Source organism: Calonectris borealis, chromosome 1, assembly GCF_964195595.1.
Source record: "Calonectris borealis chromosome 1, bCalBor7.hap1.2, whole genome shotgun sequence".
Taxonomy (NCBI): Eukaryota; Metazoa; Chordata; class Aves; order Procellariiformes; family Procellariidae; genus Calonectris; species Calonectris borealis.
The window spans coordinates 14278489-14302930 of NC_134312.1; the positions used below are offsets into that span (position 1 = coordinate 14278489).

The 24442-nt window shown below is 41.9% G+C and overlaps 1 protein-coding gene and 1 long non-coding RNA gene across 2 annotated transcripts in view; one reads left to right on the forward strand and one right to left on the reverse strand.

Annotated features, from left to right (window-relative positions):
* The first annotated feature begins 1109 nt into the window (after positions 1-1109).
* LOC142081675 (uncharacterized) lies at positions 1110-2639 on the forward strand. The gene is made up of 3 exons (XR_012673440.1): positions 1110-1170; positions 2010-2107; positions 2459-2639. It is a non-coding gene; the product is annotated as an uncharacterized LOC142081675 (long non-coding RNA).
* A 1483-nt stretch (positions 2640-4122) lies between these two features.
* The window catches only part of RELN (reelin), a 299055-nt gene continuing 278735 nt past the window's right edge, over positions 4123-24442 (reverse strand). The window contains exons 55-64 of the mRNA XM_075144890.1: positions 23922-24028; positions 23261-23503; positions 22559-22734; positions 19845-19918; positions 18868-19029; positions 18366-18523; positions 17294-17513; positions 16073-16270; positions 15571-15669; positions 4123-5271 (exon numbers count right to left, since the gene is read on the reverse strand). Of these exons, the coding sequence (XP_075000991.1) occupies positions 5175-5271; positions 15571-15669; positions 16073-16270; positions 17294-17513; positions 18366-18523; positions 18868-19029; positions 19845-19918; positions 22559-22734; positions 23261-23503; positions 23922-24028 (1534 nt within the window). The 3' untranslated portion in view covers positions 4123-5174. The remainder of the gene's footprint in view (positions 5272-15570; positions 15670-16072; positions 16271-17293; positions 17514-18365; positions 18524-18867; positions 19030-19844; positions 19919-22558; positions 22735-23260; positions 23504-23921; positions 24029-24442) is intronic.

The window sequence follows — 24442 nt, forward strand, 5'->3', positions numbered from 1 at the left end:
CGAGTTAGTAAAGTTGAGGTGGACATTTCCAGATTGAAGTGAAGTGTGTTTAGATTTACAGGGATTTTCCCACTGGTTTCAGTGGCAGTTGGCTAGGTTCTCAGATTGCTCCTGTTAATTAGTTACTACCCACATCCTGTACAGATACATTAGTCATGTCAAGCTTTATTATTGTCCATAATAGCACAATTATTCTAGCAGAGGCTCAAACATTAGGACATTTTCCTTTTTACCATAAGAAGTTCCTTGAAAGTGGTTGAACTCAAATCCTTTAAAATGTCCCTTGGGCAGGGTGTGATTTTAAATGAGCTAAGTTGGGTGTCCAGTCATGAATATAAACCAGTTGAATGGCTTTGCACGTGCTGTGTCTGGCACACCTGGAGCAATATGGTATCAGCAGAAGGCTGGTGTGTATGTGCAGTCAGTGTGCAGGGACAGAGGGACCTGGGGCTATCAGCCAGCTCTCATGGTATCAGCAATAGCATCCTAATGCAGAAGCAGCCCCGAAACCTGCGGCTGCCCAGTGCTTCCCACAGTCCCGCCTTTGGCCCAGAGGCAATCAGGGAAGCAGCCGAGCCCTCTGAAATAGCTTCTTTGCCACTAACTCTTTCACAGACCTCCCCTGAGCAGCATAGCTCAAAAGCACAACCACATCCTCTTTCTTTTTTTTTCTAAAGAAGCTTAACAAACTTGTTTTTGTTCAAAAGAAATACAGATTTGAACTATAAACCCAGCATTTATCAGTGCCCTCCAGCACAGTACTCCTCCATCCCTGGAATACCATTTTTACTGGGCCGCTCCTTGCTGGGTGCCCGCTCAAACTCACTCCATCAGGCTCTGTGGTAATTAGCCATGCACAGGCCTAAGTCCTTAGGCTTGCTGCCAGGTCAGTCCCTTCAGCTGAATCGAGAAGACATGGTGAAGAAAAAAGCAACAGTCATAAAACATCAGTAACACAGGAGAACACTGGGCAGTTCGTCCACACGTCACCCATACGACTTTCGCAGCTTCATGTCTCACTGTTGTTTCTTCCAGGAGCAGATCCACCACCTGTGGATGGTAGGTGGTCCATCTGCTCCTTCGCAGGAGATGCGCTGCAAGTGGTTGCAGGGTCTCAGCTGCTCCAGATGGCTAACAGCCCTTGAAGAGCTCTTTAGGGCCATGCTTAAGGTAGGCAAGCCCTTTTGCTGATCTCATTTGGTTCTGAGGCTCCCTCACCAGCTCAGGGTTGCGGTAGCTCCTCTCTACACCTAGCTTGTTCCTGTTACTCCAGTGTTGAGTCACGTTTAGTTAAGCCTCGCTACAGAGCTGAATTGAGCGGGGTTTATCTGTTGCGCCTTGCTGCTTGTGCGTGGCCCTTCGTGCGTCCGTCTGCGGGGCTTACAGAGCCTCGCACCGGCTTCCTGCTTGGGTAATAACCAAACCCCATTCCCCACTGATGGATAAATGATGAGGTGATGCTGTGGCAGCACTTCCACCCAGTGACATTTGCTCTGAAGGGTTAGCAAGTAAATAAAACATAGATCCATGTTTATGGCTGTTGTCATGTCTCTTTCCAAATGTTTTCCTTTCTAGAATAAACAAACCAACTCTCTCTACTTGGAAGCTCATGGTTTCAAGGGTCGTGTTTTTGCTGCTGTACTCTGCAATCTCTCCAGCTTGTTTACATCTGTATTTAAGTGAAGGGCTCAACAGCTGACCACTGCCGTCTACTTTACCAGCACCGACAGCTGTATATGTATTTACCATGTTTTACCATAAGCACTTCTATTGATATAATGCAAAATGGCATTTTTTTTAAATTGCTTTACGCTGTTGATTCTCTTCCTATAGTTTTGCTGCCTAGCCAGATATTTACCCACTTTGTGTGCTGGTACCTTGCTCTTTGACAATGTCTTATCCTTGAGTATATTTGACGTGTTATTTCATTTCTACCCATTTCTCTAAATTGTCAAGTTCACGCAAAGTCTAATTCGGTCCTACGAAAACACTGATTTCTTCTCACTAAGGTAATGTTATCACCTGTGGATGAAGCAAGCTCAGGAGAAGAACATTCAGGCAAAATTATGAGAACTTCAGGTTTTGGTTGTTCCAGGAACTCCAGCAGGTCAGAGCTTTGTCTTCCTGTATTTTTATTTAATTTCTTTTATGTTCTCCTTATTCTACTGGAACATGGCTTAGTGAGCTGATAGGAGAAATGAGGAAGATTATCACGTATACTGAAAACACCAGTTTTCACAGTTATGCCTGCCAAAGTTTTATACCAGTAGATAAGCTTATTGTACATTTTATAGCACTGTCACTGTTTTATTGCCATTGATTATGTGCTGTGTCACCCTTGCTATTTTAACAACTATTTAATGTCAGATGACTCATTGTTTTCAGTCATATGGGAGGAAAAATAAAGCAGTACATACACTGAGCATGCCATATGTGCATGCTACCTTGTGTGCTGTAGGAATGGAAAAAATGTAAGGGAAAACTTCCTGGAATCTGGAAAGGGCAAATGACAACATCACTCGGGAATCTACCAGTGGGGATGATTTTCTTGAGAAAAGCCTGCACCCAGTTTGTAGTGAGTTCTGGTGAAATGCCTCGGGGGATTCCTCAGTAGTCGTAATTAAATACGTTATTCAAAGGAAATAAATACAATTGTGAAAAGCAGCTTCTCTGATTATGCTGATCTCTTACCTGGAAAGAGAAGTCAGATTAGAAATGCCTCATTGTATCTAAAGTCTTTAAAATAAATTAATTCCCTAGCAACACACTATCTGCATGTGCATTTTAGATTGAAATACAACCCATCTATTGACATATTAGGGCAAATAAAATTATCTTTAAAAATAGGAGTGTTTATATCTTGCATTTTTGTTTGTTCAATGGGCGAAACTTTTATTACAATATTTTAAAATCTCTTGCCCAAATATTAAGCTATTATATTTTTTAGTAACCTCATTTTTTTTCTTCCTGCTCTTTCTCTGAATAGATCTTTTATCTTGTTTCAGGGACTGAAAGCACCCACACCATTCTCTGGAACAGTACAGGCAAGTTTGCAGCTGCAGGAGGCTGGGCTGTTGCAGTAAGTTTCCAGGTCTGTCAAAGGTCTGTTGCATAATTTTGACCAAGCCAAGGTTTTGACTAGTTGGTCACTGAATGACCTCCTTTTTTCCTGCACTGCTCGGGTACCTTTGATCAAAAACCTCTTCAAAATTAAACACGTTTTAGGTGGCTGAGCATGGATGTATAGCAAACACCATTCTGGTTCAGACCAGTATGGTGCCAGAAGCAGATGCGCATGATGTAAGAGCATAGCAGGTATATATGATGCTTCTCTCTGATGAGGAGCAGCGGCTGAGGGAACTGGGGTTGTTTAGCCTGGAGAAGAGGAGGCTGAGGGGAGACCTCATCACGCTCTACAACTCCCTGAAAGGAGGTTGTAGCGAGGTGGGTGTTGGTCTCTTCTCCCAAGTAACAAGCAATAGGACGAGAGGAAATGGCCTCAAGTTGTGCCAGGAGAGGTTTAGATTGGCTATTAGGAAAGATTTCTTCGCTGAAAGAGTTGTCAAGCATTGGGATAGACTGCCCGGGGAAGTGGTTGAGTCACCATCTCTGGAGGTATTTAGAAGACGTGTAGATGTGGTGCTTAGGGACATGGCTTAGTGGGACTTGGCAGTGCTAGGTTAACGGTTGGACTTGATGATCTTAAAGGTCTTTTCCAACCTAAATGATTCTATGATTCTATGATTCTAAGAATTAGCAACTTTCTCTGTTTTGAACCAGGTTTCTTATGTGCTGCACTGTAGTCCTCAGTTTGGAAATGCCGATTTGCACATTGCATATTGGGTTTGCAAATAAAGACAAGTGAGACTGTGTATTGTTCTGTGGTCCCGTTTCATTGCTTTGTTCCTTGCACCAGGACCTGTTCCAACAACCATGTTATGCCCACAGGTGGGACTGGGAAGATCTCTTGGTTTGTGTTATTTGCAAAGTGCTGTTAAGTGTGATGTACTAAATATTAAAAAATACCATCGATGTTTGCATTAGAATCTAGGTATTTAGTAAAAGAATTTGGTTTATGATTTCATGTAAAGCCCGCATGGCTTGAAAAGTCTAATATCAGAATTGTTTGTTGACATTATTTTTATTGAAGCATGGATCTTTAGCTTGGTTCACCATAAAGTGAAGCATTTTATTTGTGATAATAGACACTTTAGGGCTATAGGGGCATTATAACGTTGCTGGTGTAGATACAACTTTATCAGAAGATACAAACAGGACCCGCAATAGAAACAAACACCAAAGAGAACACGATGAAACGTTCACTGTTTACAAATCACTTCATTACTACAGACACCAAATGGCAGTTACTGTAAGTAAATCAGTTGCAGAGAACTGACTACATTTAGACAGGGAATTGGGAACTTCTGTTTGGGGTTTCATCCACAACTCCTTAGTAGAAAAAAGTTTAATGTCAAGCATTCTTTTTTATCCACAAAACAATGCTAACCAACAGACATATCAAAGTATCAAAGAATAAGACCGAAGGATATCAACGCCTTTACAACTACTTTTGCAATTATCTTCTTGATTAGGTACTTTGATTTTTTTTTTTTAATACATTTTGTCAGAAGGTAAATAGCCCAAAAATCAGCAGCAAAAATATTACAACAACAAAACAAGTAAATACAGTGCCAATGTGTCATGTTGTAGAAGAGAATACAAAGAGGACAAACAATGATAACTTAATCATATAAAATGACACAGAGCTGAAATACAGTGCACTTAAATACCTATGTGACAAAGAATGTTAAATTCTGTTCTTAGTATGTAGGGTTTTTTTAAACATAAAATCTGAAGTCTTTGTGCTTAAACTTTTTTTCCTGTTAAACAGAATTAGTTGCTTACTTCCAATACTGCCACTGTAACTGATATTACAACAGATCACAATTTTCACAGACACATCAACATTAAAACATTTACCTATGAGAAAATAAGTCACTTCTCATTAGTTCACAGTGCGAAAAAGTGGTGTACACTCTGTCTTGAGAAAGGCTTTCAGTTATTCATCAAGCCAATTGCAGAAAAGTCCTGATACCAGACGCGGTGCTAGATTTAAAGAATGGAAAGCAACACATCACATGTTGGGAGGAAAAAAAAATAAATTTCTCGTTTCTTCATGGATATCGTCTAAGTGACCTTCGTCTTCTGTTGTAGAAATGCCTGAGCCCATGTTGCCGTGAAAAATTCATCATGTAATTTTGTTTGCGAGTGCTGTTAAAATCAAAGGGTGGGAGGGAGAAAGAGAAGAGTGTCAGTTTTTTATATGGAGTTTAAACTCTTTCGGAGCAGTGAGCTAGTGGGACAGATTCCTCTTTTTCCTTGCGTGACCTTTCAACCCTATGTAAGGCGGTGTGTATTGCACCCTTTGTACAACAGCAAGGTACAAGGCAATTGAGAATCTGTCCCACTTTGCTTTTATTTACAATTCATTATCATAGAGAAAGGTTAAGAGCTTTCAGCTAATGCAAACTTCTGCTGCCTAGGACCAGATTCACTAAAGCTATATGCACTTCATACCCTCTCAATATTGGGCATTTCTCTACAGTGGTTTTATACTCTAGTTATCCTTCTGTCTTAGATCATTAACTGCTTTATCTTGAGAACAGGAGAAAAGCTTTACTCCACTTCATTATCTTTCACTTTTACTATATAGGAAGTGAAGTGCAACACTTTTATGCAGACTTAACATTTCCCTCCCCTATACATCCCCATCCAAAATTAAAGGAAGATCTAGGAAATAAGCATCATCATGGGAGGAGACCAGGCAAGAGGCAGCCTGACTGCAGCCTAATTAAAGAAGGGACACTTGTTCGGAGGACCTACCTGGAGGACAAGACCCATCCCACCTAACATAGGTTTCTACTTCTCCCGTTGAGAGAAGAAAGAACCATGAGAGGGCAGTGGTGGACAAGATGGCTGCCTGGGACTTCGGTACCTGAAACCCATCTAACTCCTAAGGGCCGGATCCCACCTTCAGTTTCCAAATTTCAGCAGCTTTGGAAATGGAGCTGTAACACCTGTGGTACATCCTCGTGAGCCTACTCATGGCACAGAACTGCATGTGCAGCACCACAGATTGGTGCATCCTACTGCCTCTGCTGTGGCAGGGGACTGCAGAACAGCCATACGGCTTCATCTGGCTGTGCCTTTCCTTGGACCCTTTACATACATATCCATACCCCCCGTGCATACATACAAATACAGGTCTACGTAAATCTACAGCCAAACTGCATTCAGAATTACATGAGAATAAAAAGGTTTGTGTAGTCTGTAGTTCTGATACAGAATGTGTCCTCTCAGACCTACTACTTGTAGAGCACTTGGCCAGCTGTATAGAGCAGCCGAGATGTGGCTGTAAGAGGGACAGTCACTCTTGCACACTGTACTATAGAGTCCCAGCGTATGGGAAAGACCTTTTGATCGGAGTACTGCTTTTAAAAATAAAAATCGTATCACATACTGCAGCCAGACTCTAGATTTTAGAGCCACCTGAGAGCTCCTTTCTCCACATGGAAAAATGGCATACAAGATACTCCCATAGATGCAGTCAGAGGATGCAGTTTCTTTAAGAGATCGGAGCACAGCATTAACCATGCAGACCCCGAAGACAACTCCAACAAGCGTAAAGAGCTTCACCCAGGAGGAACTGCTGGTGACTGAGTGGCCAAATTTTCTTTTGGTCTCCAGGGGAAAGGAGCTGCAAAGTCGCAGTGAATCTGTGCAGTCTCAGGCTAATTTCTGACTCCCTCTCCTAACCCTCCTTGCCCACTTAGGACCTTGTTCTTTCTAGCTTCGTCTTGAAGTGGGGAAAGGATGCCTGGCCTGAGCGTCTCTATTCCAAGGGACCGAATGGAGCCTCCAAACCAAGAAGTCAATCAGATTTTAAAGTAAAGGCCTGCAGTCAGCATTAAGTCAACAAATCTCCCATTTGTGGGTGCAAGGCAGGTTTTCACTTGTGAGTTTTCTCTGTGAGTAAAAAGTAAATACTCGTACTGTAATCAGTCATACTTTCCTCTCTAGTGCATAAGCTTAATTTTAGTGAATGTGGCCCTTAGGAAAAAGAAATAATTGCATGCTTTGCAAAATACGTATGATCCTCCAGAGGCAAAGATAGCTTTTGCTGTAGTATGATAACTTCATCTAAAAAAATCTGTATAACAAAATTACACCCTTTTCAACAGCTGATCGAGAATGTGATTGGCTAAATTGAATAAAAGCAGTTGTGTCAAAATCTAGGATATAAACCCCTAAGCAATTCCAAGTTGCTTCCGAACTAGTTTTCCAAGGCTTTGCAAATTTCTTCACCCAATTTTACAGAAAAATGACACTTTTTTTTTTTTGCCACTGGAATGTGCATACAAGAATGAAACAAAATCCAGCTCCTGGTGACAATGAATGCAAACAGATCTGGACTCAGCACGACTTTTGGTCCTCTCGTAGTAAGGCAGCGCTCTAGAGCATTTGGCAATGAGGGTAGGGGTTGATGTTTGAGGTTGACTTGTCCTGATTTCTGCAAGTGAAAAGGTCTGTGCTAATTTGTAAGAGTTTTGTGTGAGTGTGTGACAGCAGTGAGTCTATATAGTTTTAATGCCACTTTAATGCCACTTTGCTCAAGTGCAAAGAAGATCAGTCTTTATTCCGGTCCCCTACTCATCTCTGTGGAACATCACCCTCGCTGCAATGCCGAGTGCCTCACTGAGGAAGGCGGAAGGGAAATCACGACCCCAAACGTGCTCTGAAAGTGGCTGCCGTTGGTCATGAGGCTTGAAGGAGGTCTTAATCTTGCCTTCCCTTTAATTCCCATTGCCTGGATAGTGGGTGGTTCCTTAGACACAGGGCCTTCAAGGTGACATCCCACCTCTCAGGAGAGCATCCTAATCATGAAGTGGGGACGGAGCACCTCTCTGCTGGGAGAAGGCTGCTCTGCAGCCAAAATACAGGAGACAGGGGCCTGGGAGAAAGCACTACCCAACTCCGAGTGGTCTTACTCTAGGTACATGGGACCAAAGAGAGCCTGTCAATGTGTTTGGCTGAAAAAATTGCCGTTTCTGGACCTGGTGAAATTTAGGACTGAGCTCGGCTGTGAGATCCTCAGCTTGGGCATGACTTGGCAGCCAGGGCAGATGCTGAGCTGCAGGTCTGGGCCCGGGGGCCTTCACGTTCCCCTGTCTCCCTGCTGCCTTTGGTCTGCTCACATTCAGCAACAGCTCGGCAGAGATTTTCAGGACCCATTTTGGACACTGCCAGGTATACCTGGCCTGTATTTCACTTCAAATGCCTAACCATTTTCTATCTGGCCTTAAAGTTGATCAAGATGTTTAAAATATTGTTTAAAACAGTGAACAAAGGAAAGAAAAAAAAAAAAAAAGAAAGGAAAAGAAAGAATTGAAAAAAGGAACAAAGAAGGGGTTACCTAATAACTTACAAGAGATTTACTTATTTTTTATTTATATCATTCTGTTTTGTTATTTTATAAGATGATCAAGATGTTACAAACAAAGAAAACAGATATATTCTCTATCTTACACTGAACACCAGAGCAGTGCAGTGTGTGAAAAATAAGAGAAATCTAAATTTCTGAGAACTAAATGCTTATTTTTTTTTACTTGCACTGACATGGTTCAAACTTGTTCTCTCCGATGTCTAAGATGGGCTTTCCAACTACTGTTTGGATGCCAGAAATACCTTCATAAATAAAAACTTCATGCCTGCTGTAGAAAATGGCATGATTTTAACTCTTGCTATAAGTCAATAGGTATACCGTGTGTATTATAGTATCGTACCATATTGTATAGTATATATAGTCTGGTATCCACAAGATGAGAACAGGTCTATATTTATTTTTGTGAATTAATTTTATATATTGGTAGGAGGCAAGCACTGTATAATATAGATCAATAGTGCTTTATATGATCACAATAAGAATTATATAGTTTGCAGGAGTACTTATGCATTTCTTGCATTTGGTGGATTTAAGAATGCTTTCAATACTATTAATAACAAATTTAATTTGTATTTTTATAGATAAAAGGCTTTACCATACTTTTTCTGTTGTTTTTTGTTTGGAGCACCCAAAATGTCCTAGACAGCATCAAGCTATATTAGGAGTAGACCCCTCCTTCTATAGTGGAGGGTGTGGAAGGAACTTTTGTTTGGATATCAGTGGCAACCTGGAGGCTGCTTTGCAAGTGTTTAATGGACTGTCAGCATCTGCTGAGCCTTCTGCCTTTTCTGTGCATTCACTGAACCACCAGTGAATCAGAAAAGTACAGATCCAAAACAGTTATCTGTGTATTGCTCATGGAGCAAACAGCAAAAAAGCAATTAATCGGAGCAACTACTGCATAATCTGTTTGACAGTTTTGGGTGCATTATTAAAAAATAAATAGAAGATAATACTGCTCCAATTTATGTAGGAAACTCTACAAATAACTTTCCAGTGAAGTCACTAGAATTATACTACTTAGATGAAAACAATATGCAGCCAATATAGAAGAACAAAATTCTGTCTAGGGCATGTTCAATAAATACCTACAATAAAGCAATTTATGAGAAGGAGTTGCTCTGGTCTTTAGTCTTTAATAGAGCATTCTGGCTATTGCATGTTTCCTAAAGCACAGTTTGAACTACAAATCTGCAATTTAAAATTTATGAAAATAGAACATAGCCAAACGGAATGAAAAATATGCGGTAAAAAAACCCAGTATATGCTAATGTTGTTCATTATTTCTGTGTTTTCATTTTTAACTGACAGGGCACAACAGGAACCAAATAGAAACAAAAATATTTGGATAACAAAATGAAACATGAACAAAGCCTTAGAAAACAGCAATGGCATGCCTCTCGGGACTAGGCTTGGGGTAAATTTTGAGGCTGAATTACAAATGCTGTGTTAGGAGGGTACTATAATGAGAAAAATGGTGTGCTCTGACTGAAGTCCTGATGGCTCATCTTAATGACAAATGTTCTTTGGCTCCAGTGAGGTCAAGGTTTGACCCCAGAGCTCAGTAGCTATGTTGGTTAGTGGCATCTATTAACTGCGACAGCAAAAACAGCAGCGTTACAAGAAACAAAAGAACTACCTGGGAGACACTTGCTGTGTGTCTAAGGGCCATGCGTGGCTATGCCACCATGCAGATTCACTGACATACGCTACCTGGCTGTGGCTTCAGCCCTGTGGTCATTAATTACGGAAAAAAGTGGGAATTCCCCCTTGGAGCTGAGAGGTTGCCCACGCAACGCACTGGATGCCCTCCATTGGCAGGTCTCATTGCACCGCAGGAGAAGGAGAAGCCCTTCTCACCGCAGCCTCAGTGAAATTCCCACTGCGGTACAGGGTGAGCTGCTGAACATTTTCTGCTAAGTTTAACTTCCCCCAATGCTCACTGGGGGGGAGCTGCAGGACCAGGGCCCTCAGGAGCTACGTGGCACATCTCAGAGAGCACAAATGATTTTCCACTGACCCATCATTGACAAAACTATGCAAGAACTGTAGCTGTAACAGCAACATACGTTTGATATTGATTCAGGGGAAGTACTTACCTTATTCTAGTGTAAAACCAATGACAGCAAACAATGAAATACAACACAAGTTAGAAAATGCCTTTCAATGCATGCAGCACTGTGATTAGTCATAAAACCCTGATGAGGTTTAGAGGCAATATAGGACTTTTCGTCTCTTTTGAAAATAAAAATTGAACAAATTATTTCCTGATATTTCAAATCAATGTTTATATTTTTATTTACTATAAAATTCAGCATGCACTTTTTAGAAACATAATAAAAATGTCATAAAAGCACAGACTGCATCATATTAAATTTGGCATAAATGTTGTGAATATTCAGATAATTACCTAATATTTGAACTATTTCTGTTGTTTATTATAAATATGTTGATACTTGAATTTAAGTGCATTTTTCAAATCATTGCTTTTTACTAAAAAAATGAAGCAGGTGAAAATGCTTTTCCACATGAGCACTCTTTGTTAGAGCTACAATATATAATTTGTATTTTAATGTTGCAAAATAAGATAAACATTCTTTGCACCAAATGCAACATAAGTTCTCACTAAATCATTTGTGCCAAAAATGTGAGAATATCTTGACAATGAAGAGCATGGAGTGATGGCTATGGAGGGATTTGTTCTGTTATCCAACAGTTAACTGTAAAATAGTAGGTGGGAGTAATATTTCTTGCAATCCTTGCACAACTCAAATTCCCTTGGGTCACATCATGAGTATTGGGGTGCAAAGAAAGCAACATCAGACCCTTGGCGTTCAGCTTATCATTGCCCTTTATTTCTCAATACCTTTGACCAGAATTGAGTTTATAAGAGGTCAATAAGGGCCTGCCCGGTAGACAAAGAAATGGCAATTCCAAATGCACATGCAAAGAAGTGTGTGGTGTCTGTGCAGCAGACAGGCTGAGAGCTGTGCTTCGAGAAAAAACAATGTGCAAATGAAATGCTGGGTTGGACATGGGCTCTTCTTAGGGCAGAAGTACAGGGGCACCGAAAAGCACTCTTTCTTAAGTCTGGGATAAAATACTCTTTCATCCTAAGAAGAGCCACATGGAACTTGTGAGAGTTGTGCCCAAAGCTTTCTTTACAAATGGAGAGAAAAAATGCTGCGCTAATGAGGAATAATCGGCACTAGCTTTAAAAGAAACTGGACAACTTCATAACTCTCCACCACAGGATAGGTGTCAGCCATTGTTAAAATAAGTCGGCGAGCGGTTAGTTGGCAAGGCCAATTTAATGTGTAACATTCAAAGCAGGTATTGCATTTCACCTGTTCGAAAGAGGTACTCGGTTTGAGCACCATTTACAGCTGCATCGCAGCCTTAACCATACTGCTTTTTAATGAGTGATTCAAATCATTCAGAAGTGGAATGGCCCTAAGTAACATACAAAAGCACCCGCCTTTGGCCTTTCTTATCACCGTCGGGTATTTTGCATGCACGTATTTTTTTCCCGCAGCAAACTATCTTGGGAGCAGAAAGGAAACAAAGAAATTGCATCCTGAAAATGTGTTTGCTGGTAAGAGGATGATGGCCCTTGACTCAGAAATCAATTAGACTGAACAGGCTGTCATGACCCTGGCTGTGCATCAGCTGTAAGCAGTATCTGCGCTACGACTTGGCAGCTGGGCCGGTGACAGAATTAATTTCAAATCTTTGGATTGCTGAGAAGAGTTGAGCCATGAAAGCAGGTATTCACAGATTTCTCCCTGGGGTGAGCACTGTAAGGAGGAGCAGGGACATCCCCCATGTTGGATGAGAAATAAAATCAAGAAAGTCCTTGGTTGTGCTACCTCCCTACAGAGCACTCTCCCTGCAGGCAGGTGCTTTCCCTGCTTGCCCTCTTACTCCAGCCCTTAGTCTGCTCAAGGAGAGCATGGCTCACTTGCCCGGGGGCTGAGGAAAAGCTGGCACAGCACCAAGGTGTGCATCTGGGGGTGCAGGCAGCCAAGCCAACACCTACGGCATGATCAGGACTCTGTCAGTCCACAGGGTAGTGGAGGAAACACAAGACGAGGTGTGTGGAAAGCCAGGAATTTCTTTACGTCCCAAACCACACCTTGTAGTATAGGTCGGCTTCTTGCTGTAACACCTCACTGGCGAGAGGCTTGCCTGCTGCGGCAACGTGGGTACACAGATCACAAACAAACATGCAAATCTAGGCCTTAAACCAGGGCCAGTGAGGATAATTTTGATGGTGCCCAGAGAGGTGTATGGAGTCCCGTTCAGGTGGGTGATGGAGTGCAGGGTTACAAGAGGACCAAGCACAGACTGCGTTAGACACGGACCATCAACAGGTCCTTTAGCCAGGGATGTTCATGGCTTGCTGAAGGTCAGAGTGCCAGCAGGAATTACTTCCAATTCGGGAGGCACAGATTCCTAAGATATCCCAGCTTTGGGACGAATAAGCCAGGCAGAAGCCTACTGGCTCTCCAATGACTCCCTATAGAATTAACGGGAAGAGGTAATGCCAGCACCCTGGTGAATGGTTTTAGTTCAGGCCATGCCTCTCTGCAGCCATGCCAGAGAGCCCTGCGGCAGCTATCGCCCACAGAGCTCTCCCCTGGCAATCTCGGTGGAGGACAGAGCACCCGAGGGACACTGCCTCCTCGCCTCTCGCTGGAGAGCTGCCCGGGCGAGGTGGCTTGCTCTCCCCAGTTTCTGTGCCCTTCATTGGAAAATGAAGGAATACTAAGAATTATAGCTAAGTCCTGTCCCTAGAATTCATGGTATGAATCCCCGGTGTGTGCAGGATCATCCAGGCTTACTGCTGACAGACGCTGATCCAGGCTCCCTTCTGTATGCCTGGAAGCGCTCCGTGGAGGTGACCGAGTGTCTTCATCATTTTACAGGCGAAGAAAGTGAAGTGCTGGGGGGCAAAGGGGCCAGTGTGAGGTGTCAGAGTGAAACAGCAGAGCTAAAGGAAAACCCAGGTGGGAGTATCTATTGACAAGGAACAGCGTGCTTCCCTTCAGAAAGCCTTCCAAAGGCTTTATCTAACCTTTTGTGGGTTACCTGCAAATGAAATTTAAGAGGCCTACAGAATATTTTGATGAATTGGAAGGTGCAGGTAGAACTTGAGCAAAACAGAGGGGTCAAAGCCACCTGTCAGGTCTGAGCACGTGCCGGCATATAAACCAGATGCACCACAGCATGTACTTCTGCCTTTCCTGAGAGCAGCATGTCTCACGTCTTGTAGTTAGCAGGGGCTGGAACTCCACATCTGGCCTTTGGGAAATAGCTGCCATGGCACGGCATTTCACAGTGCTCGGTAAGGGAGAAATCTGTCTTCCTCTGGGTTGTACCAGGTGTCACTTGAACAGGATGGAAACTCTCTCTCTCTAGCCTGATATTTTGGCCAATATTCAGAAGAGCCTTAAAGCTCTGTAACAGGAGAAAAAGAAGAGAAGGGAGAAGGCACTGTCTGCCCATCGGGTTCCTTGCTAGGCAAGGTGTGATTACTTGCTATAGCATTTCTATTGCTGTCTCCATTCTAGTATAACAAATCTCATATGACTGATTTGTCACCACTCAACTAGTGTGTCTAGTCTAAAACCTGGCAGATCTCTTTGTCAAGGAAGTTCTCCAGAATTCAGCCTAAGAATCACTTTTAAAAGATCTGTCCTATTCCTACTTATACTCCCAAATTCAATGCTCGGATTGACGGATAGTATTATGCTCTATTTTTTTTCCCCCACCTGATTTTTTCTTTTCTTTTTTTTTAATTGCAAAGCAGAAATACATGGGAATATTTCAGAACTACCAGTTCCTTTTTCTATGGTTTCCTGAACACCTTGAACCTCCTGCATGTTCATGCTCTTTCATATCTTTCCTGATGCAGCATCATACAGCCATTGATTAACTAAGCCAGGAATCACATCCGTCCCTCTGTTCCTTCAAGCTTTAAGCTTAATGTTATGGAAGCAGAGCCCAGCAAGGTGTATAAAAGCAGCAGAGCGTGTACAGTTACTCAGTGTTGGGACCAGTTTGGTTTGGGGTTGATATGAGTGCCATGCAAGCTGGTGCTTCTCGGTGGAAAGAAGAACAGGGCTAACTAGCAATCAGATAATTCACTTTGCTACTGTTACAAGACATTACTTGCAGTGTCTCTGCTAATTCAGAAACCTTATGGTTATAATTACACAGTCTGGAGGTTTTCCAAGCCTAATTTCTTCATTGATGGTTTTTAAATTGTTCAATAAAAGGAATGTTTGAACCTATCTATGGAGCAGGCACGCCTCTCTCTGCCAACCACTGTCAGCGATGAGTTCCCGCCCGTGAAGCCACTAGCATTTCACTTCTACTGGAACTAAATTGTTAGAGAAAAAGCAGGTCATCTCTTCATGACGTAACACAGGAAAAACGGGTTAGCTGCCAGCGAAACCCATCTCAAGAATGGGAGAATCAGAAGGGTGCAGACACTTTACTTGGTAAAATCTTGACAAGGGGATGAATATAGAGCTCGGACCATAGGAACCTGATATAGTGAACCCTGTTTCTGAACAGTATCCTTCTTACTAAAAAAAGGAAATGAATAAGGCATTAGTTGCTAACACAATTTTTTCAGAGGCACAACAACATTACTTTGTGCAAAGAGCAATACAGCAGAGTCTTTTGTATCTTTGAAAGGATATAAATCAGCCTTACATGGCAGCACAGTGTTGAACAGAAATATCCTTTCTTATGTCCCAGCACAATATATTTCACAGGCATTGCTGCATGGCAGGACCACACCAATACCCGGTGGTGATAAAGCCCCGCTTTCCCTCCTGCGTTTTTCCACGATGCACAACACATACCCCTGCTGTGCACTTATTTCGTGGCCGTCTTAACTGCTGACGGTTGCAATCAGGGCAGAGCATTAGCAAAGACCGGTTCTCAAAGGTTTCCCTGCGCCACAACATTTCTTACTGAGCTTAACACTCATGCCATGCTGGAGGAATTTCAGTGCTTTCTGAGATGGGGTGGGATGAGGTGAAGCTGATACTCACAGGACGACTTCTACGTGGTCCAAAGCCCACTGATCATGACCTGTTCCGTTGTGTCGGGGCTGCCACCAGCGCAGTAAGACTCCTTTCATTCGTGCCTCCCTGTTGTGACAAACCCAAGAGCCTGTGAGAGCTCCAGACTATCAGTGGTTTGCACATCCCTATCTACCCCCCAACAGGAACTGAGAGCAAAGTCAAAGCATTATTTCTACATCACTGAACATCAGCACACCGTACGTGCAAAACATTGAATGGTGCAAAATGCACACAGATGAAGAGGAATTTTTTTCCCCTTCATATCTTTAAAACAAGTATTCTGTTTTTCTTTGAAGTGTATTGATAAACACTAGGCTGGAATTTCTTAATCAGCCTTGCCCTTAAGTTTTCTTCTTTGTTTATCCTCTCATCAACCTTTTTTCTTGCACAGTGATGCAAAGATAGATTCTTTCTTAGCAGAAATACATCTTGTGAACTTAGAGGTAATGAAATGTGACTGGGTACTCACAGGGGAACATTATAAGACACTCTTTGGGCTTGTATAAAGTCCTTTGGCTGATGCTGTGCAATTACTTGCCATGTAATTCCATTATTTACACTGTATTGGAGGAGCACTGCCTTGTCTACAGTGTTAGGATCACTCAGATTGGTATTGCAACTGTCTGTTTGTGAAATACTTCCAATTTGCAAAACAAACATGATTTTGCTGTAAAAGACAGAGAGAAAAGGTATTTTCAATATGCAAAAAGTATTCAAACAGGAACAATAACATTTCCAGGTTTATTGCAGTTACCTTATTCAAACTTTGAGCATCCTCAAGAATCAGTAGTTTTAACATGCAAAATAAACTGTTCTCACATCTCTAAAACACAGCTCTCCTTTCAAAGTAATAGTTTACTATGTATAATATATTGCCATATAGTTGGAGGCAATAGATCCAATTTTACAATGTATCTATCTGCACAAAACTGAGATACGTAAACCATATAAACATGCAAATGAGTGTATGAAAAGCTAAAAAAGGGAGAGTAAAGGTTGAATATAATAAAGTGTGTAAAAGAGATCATATTCTACCTGGGTGTTCGAATAAGAAAGGAAGAGCCTGATTTATATCTTTGCCAATATATTTGCCAATTCATCCCACTTCTAATCTTGCTTTAGACAACTAAATACAAACCAGTCCAGAAAGTTGTCACTCTGTAAGGAGCCAGCACAGGCTGGTTGCATTTGTTTTTCCATGGCCAAAGAGGCTCAATAGATGAAAAAGATACGCCTGTTCATTGCCAGGTGAATATAATACTATTTGACAACTGAAATGGGAAAATGAGTCCGTAATTACTAACAGCATCTTTAGTCATGACCGTCGTGGAGGCACATACAAACATGGGATTTGTCTTATCAGATCAGGCACTGGGCCAGACAGTCTGGTGCCCAGTCTTTGCCAACAGCTTCATTGTCAGTGCTGGCTTACTAGGCAGTGCTCTGTTGGGCATGACGGAAACATCTGACCTTCTCATCTGACATCGCTTCCTCCTCACTCTCCATCTCCCAAATGGAAATCACAAAGCGTTTTGCCAACCCTAATGTTTATCTCCCAGCCACATCTGACTGCATGGTAGAGCCAGGTCAGTCCAACCTCATCAATACTGGCCCACATGACTGCACATACATATGAAGAGTTTCCTTTCTCATGAGCTGCCTAAAGAGCATTTTAGGCTCAAAGTATTACCTTGCTCGGGTGAGATCCAGAGGCTTTGTCACAGCTTGTCGTATTTGACATCCATTAAAATACAGCGAATCTCCGTGGGCGTAGGGTGCCAGCTGTCCGCATCCGTTCCCTATCACTCCCCCCTGAATGGTTTCCCAGTTTATTTCAGTGACTCTTTCAGATTCAAAATTATCTTTAATATAACTGGGGAGGTCATGGCTAAAAACAGAGCAGTCGTCACCTAGAAATGACACGGTGAAGTTATAAAACACACAAAAATGAGAAAATTGAGTTACAGTTCATTGTAATTCTATTCGAGGTTGTGGCCCAATATACAGTGTGACTACAGGCTGAATATATTTCAGCAGATCCATTAATAATGTGCACAATGCTGTACAGCGTTCATTTTTAGAAAATCGAGGGTGTCTTATTTTTTACAGCAGTATAACTTCAAGAACTGTAATACAGTTTCTCTTATTTTGCATGGATGCCAATATGAGAAACCTCAAATTGCCGGTTGAAGGGAAATGCGTCTAAAACAGGGGAGGGATCTGATCTTGTAAAGTTATGAGACTCTGTCCTGGAAGACATTAAACACTGGCTCCGCTCCCCCAAAGCACTTATAATTTAACGAGGGCACTCCGGTACCATTAGGCATGTGCTTAGCTGCATTGCAGGATCAGAGCAGAGCACTCTGTCCTGATGGGGCACAGAACTGAGTCCCTTACAGGGGCCAGTCCCCAACATCTGATCCCATGTACACATCCCCTGGGAGTGGGTGCACCCTTGGAAGGAGTACAGGGGTGGAAGCCATTTCTGGGTAAGCAGGTAGCCATGTTCTGCCTTCAATGAAGGCTGAATGGGCTTTACCTGCAGTGCCAGACAGCAGAGACTACTGATTCAATCCAGAAAGAGTAGAGGGAGGGAAGAGCTGTTATTTGCAGCTCTGTCAAATTATTAATTTATAAGCTGTTACTCAAGCATTCCCGTGATGAATTTAGACATGTTCTATCACTCTGTCTTTATCTTTGTTTAATCTTGAGCTAGATTAGACTGCAGCAGATGTATAAGAAAGAAACTGAAGAAATTAAACCTTGGTATCCTTCGTCACAAATGCAAATGGCTCCAGTTGTGCAATATCCGTGACCACTGCAGAGCTTAGGGCACGATTCCCCGATGTACACGTGGTCGATTGCCCAGCTTTGCTTCTCTAGTTCCTCTCCCTTCTGAATCCACCTGAACTGAGTTGCACTGCAAATATCAAAATCCAAACACCATATTATGACGTCTAGCAATTAAACTCATCTGTACAGCAACGTTCAAATATGCCAGCAGCAGATGTCATGAAAAATGTGGTATGAAGGGGTTGTGACTTCAATAACTAGAAAGACCCACCCTGAATGAGTGGCTGCTACGTCATTGGCAGTAGCCACTTCTATTAACAAAAAGCTTCCTGAAAAACATTAATTATGTATCAGATCTAAATCCAACAATAAAGAAGCATTTTTAATTTGCCAGTTGTTCCAAGCGAACAGTGCCAGTAAGACAGCTGACTTTTTGTAGGCCCACAGTGAGCTGACCTTTCAGTAACCTACCTGGAGGAGACATGATCAGGCAGCTGGATAGTTATTCTTCTCCACATGGAGCTGTTGACAGAGTTATAGATGGTAGCTTCATGGAATTGAAATGGGGAGCATCCAATGCTATTAGATGAGGAAGGAAGACAGTGTGTCTGGACGAGCTGCCATGAGTCTGTCCTGTAGGAAACAAAAAAAAAATGTTTTAGAACAACTGAAAGAATAATGAAAGGGAAACAGGTCATTTCTAAGGGCCATAGGCATTGCCTGTCTTACTAAACAAACCCGAGAGATTGTCAGCAATAGTTTCCGTGCTCTGTAGCTACAGATAGACAAGAGGTGAGAGGCTGAAATGTCAGTGTAGCCAGGGAGGACTTTCCAGCACCAGGTTTGAGTGCTGTGAAACCCTTGGTGGTGCTACAGACAGCAGAGTCCAACCCAGAGCTCCTCTGGGCTGGTGTGACAGAAGGATTTATTTAGGAGTCTGCTCCTTAGTCTCTCTCTTACAGTGTTCAGAAAAGAGTCCGACAGAATTTGCTCCATGTTCACCCACAGTCATTTGAGCACAGAACATACCTTTGCTTTTACAAATTATAATGCGCTACTATACTGCAGCGCAGGAGACAGTGTTATTAATTGTTTGCCAGTTAAAGTCCAAATTGGAATTAAGTAACCTCCACTTCATTACAGCTTGGTTCTAAATATATAGTCCTGTATCATACTAAGACAACAATTTCCTGTGAATGTGGTTTTCTGCGAGCACATTTTTAACAGGAGCATGCTCATGATTGGAACTGCAGGCTCAATGCCATGAATCTGTCAACATCTGGGACAAATTATAAAGAGAATTTACGGGAGTTATGTAGACAAATCCCAGTGCTTGCAAATGGGCTTTGTTCAGATCCTGTTACAAGATGAATATCAAAGTAATTGCTTTAATAAATAAAAGCTTTCTAGTTTTTTTTTTTAGGTCTATGTATTCTGCTCTCATTTACCTGGCATCCTTTGTATACTCCAGCATCACAGAGTGGAGGTCCCCACAAGAAGTTGCCTCACAGCCAACCACGATCTATAGCACAAATAAAATTGCCTGCTGTAACAAGTCAGGTAGACATCTAATGTGATATATAATGAAGTCTCACTCTCATTTTTTTTCTTTACAGGGTGTATAAGAGAGATTGCCAACTTAGATCTTGGACAAAATCCATCAAAGGTGGATGGAAAACAAAAGACGCAGTACTACAGATACTGCTTTTACTTAATGAATTTTACTTCATTGCTACTGTTATTTTCAAACACAATCCTAACACTAAGTGTCTAAAGTTCAAATTAAATATCTAAACAAACATTGTTTAGCTCCTTGGAATTTCGGAAAGTGAAGTACCTGACTATGTATTAATTACCTATGAAATTTATAACTTGTAATGATAAAAATGTGGATATAAAATTGAAGTCAATCCAATTTAAGAACAGAATTATTCTGAATATTTTAAACAATAAATATATTTGTGTCATGTTAGAGTGGAAAGATTACACTACCTAGGGTACAGTACTGTATAGATAATAGAAAGCTAAAATTGAAGAGTTTCAAAACCAAATGTACTAGAGCCATGCAGCTATGCACTAGAGCTGAGTTCCTAGTTTAGAAATAAAATCTTTGCTGTGACTCGTGAAGAAAAAGGAGGAGACAAGAGAAAAAAACCCTTTGCAACGAGTCCTTAGTAATAGAAACTATTAAATGCTGAATTACGGTGGGGGTCTGCTACAGGCCACCCGACCAGGAAGACCGAGCGGATGAGGCCCTCTGTAGACAGATAGGAGTAGCCTCACGATGACAAGCCCTGGTCCTCATGGGGGACTTCAACAACCCCGATATCTGTTGGAGGGACAACACAGCAGGTCATAAGCAATCCGAGAGGTTCCTGGAATGCATCGATGATAACTTCCTTCTCCAAGTGGTAGAGGAGCCAACGAGGAGAGGTGCTATGCTGGACCTTGTTCTCACCAACAAGGAGGGGCTGGTGGGGAATGTGAAGCTCGAGGGCAGCCTTGGCTGCAGTGACTGTGAAATGGTGGAGTTCAAGATCCTTAGGGCACCGAGGAGAGCGTGCAGCAAGCTCCCTACCCTGGACTTCAGGAGAGCAGACTTTGGCCTCTTCAGGCATCTGCTTGGTAGAGTGCCATGGGATAAAGCCTTGGAGGGAAGAAAGCTGGTTAATATTCAAGGATCACCTTCTCCAAGCTCAGGAGCGATGCATCCTAACAAAGAGGAAATCAGGCAAAAACGCCAGGAGGCCTGCATGGATGAACAAGGAGCTCCTGGATACACTCAAACACAAAAAGGAAGCCTATAGAGAGTGGAAGCAAGGACAGGTAGCCTGAGAGGAATACAGAGAAATTGTCCAAGCTGCCAGGGATCAGGTTAGGAAAGCTAAAGCCCCAATAGAATTAAATCTGGCCAGGGACATCAAGGGCAACAAGAAAAGCTTCTATAGGTACGTTGGAGATAAAAGGAAGACTAGGGAAAATGTAGGCCCTCTTCGGAACGAAATGGGAGACCTGGTTACCCAGGATATGGAGAAGGCTGAGTTACTCAATGACTTTTTTGCCTCGGTCTTCACCGGCAAGTGCTCAAGCCTCACCGCCCAAGCCACAGAAGGCAAAGGCAGGGACTGGGAGAATGAAAAGCCACCCACTGCAGGAGAAGATCAGGTTCAAGACCATCTAAGGAACCTGAAGGTGCACAAGTCCATGGGACCTGATGAGATCCATCCGTTTTATCATAATTTTTGCCCTTAAAATAGAGGAAAAAGACGATAGGCTGACAGCTTGAGGTGGTCTTGGCATTCAGTAGTAAAAAGCATGTCAGACTGCTCTTTTGTATAATTTCTTCAAAGATGGCATGCTGTGTGAGTGGGGGAAGCAGTGCTTTGAGGGAGTATATTAGACAATCAATATAAAATAGGCAATGATGTTGAGAAAAGGTGAAAATATTGATTAGTGGAAAATGGAAAATTCTGGAGCTGTCTTGTCAAACAGAAGAGCAAGAAAAAAAAAACATAACAAGAAAATAGATTACCATTTTGATAACCTTGCTTTCATATTAGTTCCTGGCTTTTAAGACATGGTGCTTGGGAAAGGGCCTAGAACTTTTCTGGACAACAACTACATGTTGTCTCTGGCCCATGCAGAATTCTACCTTAAAACCAAATAAAATATTCAGAAATGTTTCTCTGACTATTTAGATAGTTTGCCATGACACAAGTAAGTAGAAGGGGTACTTCTACTTGAGCACTTTTGCATTTTCAAGATGCCACTCTTCTCCAGCCTGCCTCTTCCTTGCCTTTTCTGCTTATTCACTAGTTAGGGGGAAATGGCATGTTCTGCATGCTGTGTATTCTCACCTTAGAAAATAATTCCTACTGTATCTGATGATCCAGTAATTTCATGAGAAAGGGATTAGACTTCCAATCCCTCTCAGTAACCCCCAAAGCATACAGACAGTCAGACTAATTTGGCATTTGACATTCATGCAACCTTCCTGGTTCCCATTCCCTACACTTCAGAATTTCCTTTAAATTCTACTAAAAAGTCATTACCAATTATTCATCCAATTGGGCATCCTAGTTGGAAGAAGAAGAATTTCTGGAGACACATTAGATGATTTTTCATTGCATACTTTACTTTGGAGAGAGAGAACATTTCTTACTTTAAACTGCATCATGTATCCTGGCTGTATAATGAGCTCCCTGGAGGACAGGATGTTGTGTGTTTTGTCCTTTTTCTTATTTGGCCAGTAGAGATGGAATGATGGATTTCCACAGAACCCAGCAGTCCTGACTGCATTAGGGTAAAAACTCCAGTTTTCTTCATGAGAGGTGCCTTCTATTAAGATGAGTTGAATACAATTACTGCATTGTCTTGGTAAACATCAAAGCTTAGTAATAAATCCACAGAATCACTAGATACAGTACTTTAGTGATATAAACACTAAATTTATGCTATCTGTCATGACACACAATAAGTAAGCTACTAACAGACATAATAAAAACATCAGCTCCAGAGAGGTAATTAAAATGTTTAAATAATAGTATTTTTTAAAAATATGATTAAATAAAACTTTCCTACACAGGTATTTAAATGAAATGAGTTGGACTGAAATAAAAATTTTTGCCTTTCTCATAGGTATATACATATATAAACATATACATACATATCTGAATATACATGTGTGTATATATATTTACACACCCCTATTAGCAGCATGAAGAATAGCATATAAACAGCATTAGTCTACAAAATGAAAAATTTGCTGAGTTAAAAAAAAGAAAAAGCGTGCTTGCAAGCTCACAGGGTTTATCTTAGATAAGATAATGCCAGACCACAGATTAGCTGTCACAGCCTGTCTTACCGTCATCAAACGTATCTACCAGCTGGCTGGGGTTGATCTCTGCTCCTCCGATCAGGATGTTATCCAGCGCCCACTGCGCCCGGTCGGGGCCTGAAACCACGATCCCGTTGCTGATGGTAAAAGGCTGCCACCAGCGCAAGCGGGTTGTATTGGTCAGAGCGTGTTCGGGGAGGAGGATGTAGTCATGCCTGACTGAGATGTATTTTTGGTAATCCATCTCATGAAGCAAGGTCCAGGATATCCCTAGAATGAAAAGATGCAGGTTTAGTAATGAAAACAAGTGTGTGGTAGAATCGTCTAAAAGATTAAAGGAAGATAATAGGAAATAAAAAATAATAGCTATGGTCTTCTGATAGACAAATCTTAACTTCTAAGGGTAGTTGGCAACTGTTACTCATTGCAAGAGTAATCTTGTAATTGTATAAAGGAATCAAATTGGCTGGAAGCCACTGATTACTGAAATCAGGCAGGAGGATTATGGAAAACTCCAGAGCAATAGATGGAAATTTTAGATGGGGAAAAAACTTTACACGGACAAAAATAACTTTTCAATTAAAAATTATCTTATTATTTCAGATCTCTCTGACAACTTCTCAAATATTCATGGTGCTTGAATACAGAACAAGGCTGTAGCTTAGCTGAAACTACAAGGTCTACTTGCCTCCATCAATGGAATAGTCTAGCAGCACTCCCTCCTTTCTGCAAGTCGGTCTGTGGCATGTTGTCATGTTGTTTTCACTCCCAATTCTCCCCCAGTACTGCAGAAATCTAAGAGTAAGTTTACATCTGTTAAAGATCTGCACAAATCGAGACGTTTACTCTCTGTTAGGAGATGTGCTGAAAATGTTCAAAATGCTAGCATTTTTAAGCAAGTAACATCAATGTGCAAGTAGAACAAAGGTTTCCAAAAACATTGCCTAGTAATTCCCATGGGAACCTCATGAAATTCAGCGAGGTCCTGCCCCTGGGAGGGACTAACCCCTTGCGATGGTACCAGCTGGGGACTGACTGGCTGGGAGCCACTTTGCTAACAGTTCCCTGGGAGTCCTGGTGGAAAGGGGGCTAAACATGAGTTAACAAGGTGCCCTCGCAGCGATGAAGGACATAAGAGAAGTTGATAAACTGAGGCAAGGTGAGTGGAGGCCGCTGAAATGCTTGGGGCTGGAGCATGTGGCCTGTGAG